The sequence below is a fragment of the Rhinoraja longicauda genome, chromosome 23, assembly GCF_053455715.1.
Source record: "Rhinoraja longicauda isolate Sanriku21f chromosome 23, sRhiLon1.1, whole genome shotgun sequence".
Lineage (NCBI taxonomy): Eukaryota > Metazoa > Chordata > Chondrichthyes > Rajiformes > Arhynchobatidae > Rhinoraja > Rhinoraja longicauda.
In genome coordinates, this window is record NC_135975.1 from 21,100,334 (window position 1) to 21,109,163 (window position 8,830).

The 8,830-nt window shown below is 45.8% G+C and overlaps 1 protein-coding gene across 4 annotated transcripts in view; it reads right to left on the minus strand.

The window, feature by feature from the left end:
- The window catches only part of tbc1d22a (TBC1 domain family, member 22a), a 171,369-nt gene extending 164,329 nt beyond the window's left edge, over window positions 1-7,040 (minus strand). For all 4 annotated transcript variants that reach the window (XM_078419804.1, XM_078419807.1, XM_078419806.1 and 1 more), the window contains exon 1: window positions 6,835-7,040. In XM_078419804.1, coding sequence (XP_078275930.1) covers window positions 6,835-6,896 — 62 coding nt within the window. In that variant the 5' untranslated portion in view covers window positions 6,897-7,040. The remainder of the gene's footprint in view (window positions 1-6,834) is intronic.
- Between the last annotated feature and the right edge of the window lie 1,790 nt (window positions 7,041-8,830).

Sequence of the window (8,830 nt, forward strand, 5' to 3'; positions counted from 1 at the left end):
TTGTACGACACTCTTACAAAATCAAATGCTCCTATCATCAGCACACATGGGTGGTTGGCCCCAATGGAATCATCCGTCTGAGAAAACACCAAGCAGGTTGCAAAAGAGACTGGCACAAAACCTCAATAAAGGCACTAGCAACTATTAAATTATGCTATCCGCCAAATGAGGGACCACAAGAATATATGTATCATGACATGTAACGATGACTGTTGGATCCGCTTTCATCGTTATCAGCCTGGTCCCAAAACAAAGACAGCAACAGAAATACATTAAATAGATAACCAATATTGGAAGTTGCATAGATCCCACAGAGGAAACCCTCACTAGACAGTGCTTTGCAGACAGCCTAATCACTCCCCAACCTAAATCCTTGACTTTCCTACCATGAAATGTACAGACAGAAAGCAAAGAGTGGGGATAAATGGGTCCCTTTCGGAATGGCAGGCAGTGACCAGTGGGGTACCGCAAGGTTCGGTGCTGGGACCCCAGCTATTTACGATATACATTAATGACTTAGATGAAGGGATTAAAAGTACCATTAGCAAATTTGCAGATGATACTAAGCTGGGGGGTAGTGTGAATTGTGTGGAAGATGCAATAAGGCTGAAGGGTGACTTGGACAGGTTGTGTGAGTGGGCGGATACATGGCAGATGCAGTTTAATGTAGATAAGTGTGAGGTTATTCACTTTGGAAGTAAGAATAGAAAGGCAGATTATTATCTGAATGGTGTCAAGTTAGGAAGAGGGGATGTTCAACGAGATCTGGGTGTCCTAGTGCATCAGTCACTGAAAGGAAGCATGCAGGTACAGCAGGCAGTGAAGAAAGCCAATGGAATGTTGGCCTTCATAACAAGAGGAGTCGAGTATAGGAGCAAAGAGGTCCTTCTACAGTTGTACCGGGCCCTGGTGAGACCGCACCTGGAGTACTGTGTGCAGTTTTGGTCTCCAAATTTGAGGAAGGATATTCTTGCTATTGAGGGCGTGCAGCATAGGTTCACTAGGTTAATTCCCGGAATGGCGGGACTGTCGTATGTTGAAAGGCTGGAGCAATTAGGCTTGTATACACTGGAATTTAGAAGGATGAGGGGGGATCTTATTGAAACATATAAGATAATTAGGGGATTGGACACATTAGAGGCAGGAAACATGTTCCCAATGTTGGGGGAGTCCAGAACAAGGGGCCACAGTTTAAGAATAAGGGGTAGGCCATTTAGAACGGAGATGAGGAAGAACTTTTTCAGTCAGAGAGTGGTGAAGGTGTGGAATTCTCTGCCTCAGAAGGCAGTGGAGGCCAGTTCGTTGGATGCTTTCAAGAGAGAGCTGGATAGAGCTCTTAAGGATAGCGGAGTGAGGGGGTATGGGGAGAAGGCAGGAACGGGGTACTGATTGAGAGTGATCAGCCATGATCGCATTGAATGGTGGTGCTGGCTCGAAGGGCTGAATGGCCTACTCCTGCACCTATTGTCTATTGTCTATTGAAATATCTGAATTGGTTCCACAAGAATAACCAGAAAGCCCAGAAGCTAATTAATCTCAAAGCATATATTGTTTCACTTTCAATGAAACTAAACAGAGAAAATGTGCTCCAGAGATGCTCCCTGACTCGCTGAGTTACTCCAGCACTTTGTGCCCATCTCAAATGAACAATTCATCTAACATGCATCACACACCCATGCTCCATGTTTCTTCATTTTCCACCTCAATCCTCATCCATCAATGCCCAGGTTCAAATTGCATCCTTTTAATTCTTGTGCAATGCATCTAAAACATCTTTTCCCCAAATATCTCAAAGGCCCTACTATAATTATTTCTAACAGGTTTTGACTTAATTTTACTGCATCTAATTCTCATAAAGTTAACCCTCTTCCAAATTAAAACTTCTGCTCTAGATTCTTCCATGTTCTTCTCCATTGCTAATTTAAACCTTGCACAAAACTCATTCTGATCCCTGTTTTTTTGTTGACACCTTGCCCATTTCATTTTCTGGTATCAGATTCAGCAATGCCTCTCTTAATTGTGGCTAACCATCAAAAACAACAGCATTTCCAATCCACCTTCCTCAACCCCAAATTGTCACACACTATTTCTATTCTCTGCACCCTGTGCAGCAAAATTCAAAGTGCCTTTAAGTTCCCACATGGCTCAGGAATTGCAAGCAACAGCTCTCAGCTTGCCATCCATAGTTAGTATACCATTTACACTAACCATTTACTTAATGCTTCTCGCCTTCACCCCTCAGATCCCACTCCTTACCATCCTCTTGGACTGCTCCCTATTTTATAAACCATTAGAACACCACCTCTTCTCTACTCAGACGTGTTCCCCAGTTCATCACATTTAGTACTTCATTTAATATCTCAAAAAATCTTTATATTTTAAAAACATTGCTGCACACTGCATCACAAGCCCTTGGTTTCTTAAATCCTATTCTTCGGCTGCAGCTACATGCTTCCTCCAACATAATCAGGCTTTGGTTACTTCATTATAATTCCAGAAAATGTCATCATGTCAGTGGTTAGGCATGAATTTCATCCCAAGTCTGGGTCTCTCCAGAGATACACATATTTTGAGAGAAGTAGGTACAAATAAGGCAATTTAAAAAAGGGAAAATAAACAAATGGCTGAAATGTTAAATAATTACCATTAATCTTTGCAAGAGAAGGTAAAAAGAATTACCAAAAATTGAAAAATTTCAGGGCAAAGAATGAGGAGCAATCACTATTACTTTCAAAAAAGTATAAGCAAACCGATGCCACTAAAGGTAAATAGTGGCCTCCATCCAAAGGTTCTGCAGGAAGTGGCTTCAGATATAGTAAAAGCAATGGTTCTGATCTTCCAAAATCACCAAAATGTCCAACAGATCACAAAGCAACACTCTTCAGGAAAGGAGAAAAAGAGATAAAGTAGGCTTACCCTGTGAGGAAGCAGAAGTGCTTTCTTAGCTGTAACATTCATGTGATAGGGCCAGGTCAAATTGTAGGCAAAGTTTACATTTAGCTTGAAGTCAAGATGCCCTAAACCATCTCCACTTCAGCACCATTAATACAGGCAGGGATGTGAATTACACCACGGCCCCTGATAATTAGCTCCTTTGTTTTGCTACATTGAGAGAAAGGCTGCTGCCTTGACACTATGCTGTTCAGCTCTCCAGCTTCCTCCTGTACTGCGACTCATTGTTGGTCGATATCCGACCACTATAAACTTGCAAATGGAGTTAGAGCAAAATTTGGCCTTACAATCATGTGTGTGTGTAAGGAATACAGTCTGAAGGATTAAATTGATTTGTCATTCAAAAAATATAAACAAAATGTCATTACCATACCGTCAAAACAATAAAAAGCAAACAAAACACATAATTACATAAATTTAACATAAACATCCATCACAGTGACACTCCTTCAGGGACCTCCTCACTGTGATGGAAGGTAAAAAAAAATCTTATCTCTTCCTTGCTTCTTCTCCCGCGGTCAGGCAGTCAAACTGCTGCTTCGAGGCAATTGAGGCTCCCGATATTGAAGCCCCCTCCAGGCGATGGAAGATCCCCGGCCGAGCCGCGCCAGGCGATGAAAGGTCAAGCCTTGCGATTCGGGACGGACGAAAAGTTGCCTGTCCACTTTCTCCAGAGATGCTGCCTGACCCACTAAGTTACTTCAGCATTTTATGTCTCCCTTTTAAATCTTTTCTCTCTCACTTTAAACGTATACCATCTAGTTTTAGAATCTACTCCTGGGAAAAAGACTGAACATTCATCTTACATCTGAACTTCACCCCTCATTCATCTTAACTTCACCCCTCATAATTTTATCTACATCTAAAACATCACCCATCAACCTACTAGGGAACAGAGTCCCAGCCTATCCAGCCCCCCTCCGGGTAACACCACCAACTCGCCGTCTAAAAACAGCACCGAAGGGGCGCTGGCTAGCGAGGCTGGAGGGGGATCCACCGCCGGGGATGTGCACTCATTCTCGGTGTCCGAGCATGAGGTGAGGTGGGCTCTGACGCCTGTGAACACGAGGAAAGCTGGAGGCGAGTACTAAAGTCTTGTGCTACTCAGCTTGCTCCAGTGCTCACCACAATATTCAACCTCTCCTTGGCCAAGTCCGTGGTCCCTGCATGCTTCAAAAGATCCATCATTGTACCGGTGCCAAAGAATGCCTCTCCAGCGTGTTTAAATGACTACCGACCGGTGGCCCTCACCTCGGTTGTCATGAAATGCTTGGAGAGGCTAGTCAAGAAGCACATCTGCGCCCTCCTTCCTCGCAACATGGACCCGCTACAGTTCGCATACCGTCCGAACAGGTCCACGGATGATGCGGTCTCCCAGGTTCTACACACCGCTCTCTCTCATCTGGACAGCCAGGGGGGCTATGTGAGGATGCTGTTCATTGACTTTAGTTCAGCATTCAACACAATAGTCCCCAGCAGACTGGTTGAAAAGCTGCTGGAACTGGGGCTTAGCACCCTTCTGTGTGCCTGGGTCCTGGACTTTCTCACTGCCAGGCCCCAAGTGGTCAGGATGGGGGAACACACATCTAGCTCCCTCACCCTGAACATAGGATCCCCCCAGGGCTGCGTCCTTAGCCCCCTACTGTACTCCCTGTACACACATGACTGTAGGACCAGGTTCAGCTCAAACTCCATCATCAAGTTTGCTGATGACACTGTGGTGGTGGGCCAGATCTCCAACAACGATGAGAAGGCCTACCGGGAGGAGGTGGCTGATCTGGCACTCTGGTGTCAGGACAATAGCCTCCTCTTGAATGTCACTAAAACAAAGGAGCTGATTGTGGACTTCAGAAGGGCTAAACATCCAAGGACGTACACGCCACTGGAGATAAATGGGTCTATTGTGGATAGGGTGAGCAGTTTCAAATACTTGGGAGTCCGCATCGCAGAGGATCTGACGTGGGCAACGCACATTGCCGCACTGGTGGGTAAGGCTAAGCAGCGCCTTTACCACCTTAGACAACTGAGGAAATTCAGAGTGTCGCTGAGGATCCTTCATTGCTTCTACTCTGGGGCTGTAGAGAGCATCCTGTCCGGCAACATTACAGTCTGGTTTGGGAACAGCTCTGCCCAGGACAGGATGGCCCTGCAGAGAGTAGTGCGTTCGGCAGAACGCACCATGGGAACTACACTTGTCCCCCTGCAGGACCTATACATCAGGAGGTGCAGATCCAGAGCAAGCAAGATCATGAGGGACCCCTGCCACCCCAGTAACGGACTGTTCCAGATGCTACGGTCAGGCAAACGCCTCCGCTGTCACGCTGTGAAAACGGAGAGGATGAGACGGAGCTTCTTCCCACAGGCCATCAGGACTGTCAACTTTGATAACCCCAGAGACTAAATTTTTGTCGACACTTTTTGTGCTATGTTTAGTAACTTATTAACTTTATTTATATGCTGTAACTGTAATTCTTTTTGTGCACAACCCGCAGGCATTGCCACTTTCATTTCACTGCACATCGAGTATGTGTATGTGACAAATAAATTTGACTTGACTTGACTTGATTACTCAAGCACATCCATCCCAGTAACATCGATGTGATGTTTTTTTTAAGTTCTTTCTCTGCTGGACAACCAGAACGACATACATTACCCCCAAATGCAGTCTCACTTGTACAGCTGTAACATGACACCACAACACCTGAACACACCTTGACCTGAAGGAAAGACTGCCAAACACTTTCTTCACCACCCTATCTGCCCATGCCACGACTTTCATAGAACCATGTACTTGTACCCCTGTTTATAACACTATTCAGAGCCCCACCGGATAATATCCGATGTCCTTTCAGCAAATTGTTTCTTCACACGAGATTCCAACATCTGCAGATTGTTGTGTCTCCCTCTAAATCTTATCTTATCAACATACCTGTCTAAATCAAATTTGAGGGGCATTATTTCCCATGCACTGTGCCCAATCAGTCCTTACAGAACACCTCTTACTTTGTAATGCTAATACATTCCTACACTGTTGATATGCTCCTCTCACTCTAGGCAACACTGGACTACATGGGGACAATCACACAATCCCTTCAAAGTGAGATTCCGCTTCTTATTTCTAAGTTCCATCATGGAACCTCACTGGACAAGTCGCCCCATTATTGAGCTCTGCATTCTCTCATCTGGTAGAAATGACAGCTGGTTGAAAGTTTCACCTTGTACAATTCACTTGCTAAAAAACAATGGCAGTTTCCGCTTGATGTAACCCATCCTTAGTGTATTCCTCCTAACCATCCCTCCCCCCCCCCCTCCAAACAAATATCCAGGCTTCCCCAATTCTTTTCTCTTGACAACTTTAGTTATTCTGCCAATGACAAGCACACCTTCAATTACTGTGGCCCAAAATGTTGGTATTTAAGAATAACGTACCTTCAAGTAGTCTAAAAACCTAAATCTTTCAGTCAACTACATAAGGAGCCCCACGTAAATAAAGCAACTGGTAAAGTCCAGATGCGAGTAAAAAAGTAACTAGCTTCTACTTTTAACTCGCATGTAGTTTACTAATTTTACCGGATTTTCCCTTCAGTTTCAAAATGCCGAGTTGGTGATTTTTAAAACTTCTGTCACCCATAGAAGTCCGGTCAGCCTTATAGCAGGACATCGGATCAGTGATGTTGCGACCCGGCCGGAGCAGGGACGTCTGCACTTGCCCCAGGTGACCCCACACCACGACACAGTCACAGTCACAGCCCGGCCCCAAGACTCACTCCCCCCTGCCCCCACACACCCCGGCCCCAACACCCGGCCCGGCCCCAGGACCACACACCTCGCCCCCGGGACCACACACCCCGGGCCCGGCCGCCGAAGCTGCGCGTTACCAACCTGCCCGGAACTTTGGAATCGTTCCGCTTCCAGAACTGCTTCTTGCCGCCGTCACTCGACATGTTTGCGGTGGGAGGACGAGCCGGGTGCCATCAAGCGGCGGAGGGAAGGAGCGGGGCAGACCCAGCCAGCGGTGTCGGACAGGGAGCATTCAGCGACGCCGCCGCCGTACTCAGCGCCACCGCGGCGCCATCTTCCCTCCCCAACAAACATCGTTTCTATTGGCTTGGATTTCCCAGGCAACCGACGCACCAATTAGACGCCTCGGATCGTCGACGTTCGCGGCCACGGCCGGTGACGTCACACAGGGAAGGGGCCGGGTCTGTGACGTCAACTCCAGTGACGTCAGCTTCATTGAAGTCTCGAATTTACATGTCAGTCTGAATAATACAATACAATACAATACAATACAATATATCTTTATTGTCATTGTACCCAGGGCTACAACGAGATTGGGAATGCGCCTCCCATACGATGCAATAATTTAAGTAATTAACAGCAACCCAACGAAACAAAACAATTGTAACAGGTTTTTTTTAGACAGGGTAAAGTGCAAGTTAATCTATGCGTTGTGGCCATCCGGCTCAGCAGGACCGGTTCATAGCAGCTATGGTCTTGGGGATGAAGCTGTTCCTGAGTCTGGAGGTGCAGGCGTAGAAGGCCTTGTATCGTCTGCCCGATGGAAGGAGTTCGAACAGACTGTTGCAGGGGTGTGAAGAGTCTTTGTGGATGCTGGTGGCTTTTCTGAGGCATCGTGTGTTGTAGATGCCCTCCAAGTCTGGTAGCTGTGTTCCGATGGCCCTCTGAGCTCTATGGACTACCCGCTGTAGAGCTTTCCTTTCTGCCTCCGTGCAGCTGAGGTACCACACAGGGATGCCATGCGTTAGGATCTAGTCTAGTCTTGACTTGAAATGTCACCGACCCCACTCTGCTGAATATTTTTTCAACCCACTCTTAGACCTTTTCACAAAAGTCAAGTTTATCCATGGGTTGATTATTGCCCCCATATTACTCACCGTTTTATTTGGGACTCTGGTAAAAGGAACAAAAAGCAAAAACTGCAGATGGTTTTGTCAAAACCTGTCAATGTTGGTAGAGTGAATTCCCTGGTTTGAGGGGTAAAAAGACATCCCAAGGCACTGATGTGGAAAGCATATATATCTGAGATGGAGACAATGAAGGGATGAAGTGGAGATTAGTGGGCAAAATTAGAGCACATGGTATTGGGGGTAGGGTACTGACATGGATAGAAAATTGGTTGACAGACAGAAAGCAAAGAGTGGGGATAAATGGGTCCCTTTCGGAATGGCAGGCAGTGACCAGTGGGGTACCGCAAGGTTCGGTGCTGGGGCCCCAGCTATTTACGATATACATTAATGACTTAGATGAAGGGATTAAAAGTACCATTAGAAAATTTGCAGATGATACTAAGCTGGGGGGTAGTGTGAATTGTGAGGAAGATGCAATAAGGCTGCAGGGTGACTTGGACAGGTTGTGTGAGTGGGCGGATACATGGCAGATGCAGTTTAATGTAGATAAGTGTGAGGTGATTGTGGATGATCATCCCCGATCACATTGAATAGCTGGCTGGCTTGAAGGGCCAAATGGTCTACTCCTGCACCTATTGTCTATGTATTATGTATCTATGTAAGATGTGGAAGTTGATCATGGATATCAGTAGTAAAGATGAATTGGAGCCAGAAATTACAAAAAAGTGGAGTAAAAAATGGACAAAGTGAAAGTGAAAGCATGTTTGTATTGGTTTACATCAACGATTTGGATGAGAATGTACAAGGCATGATTAGTAAGTTTGCAGATTACACTGAAGTGGGTGGTATCCTAGATAGCGAAGATAGTTATCAAAAAACTACAGTAGGGTCTTGATCAGTTGGTCAACTAGGCTAAGGAATGGTCAATAGAATTTAATGCAGATAAGTGCAAGGTATTGCATTTTGGGAAGTCAAACCAGGCTAGGATTTTCTTCCCCAGTAAATGG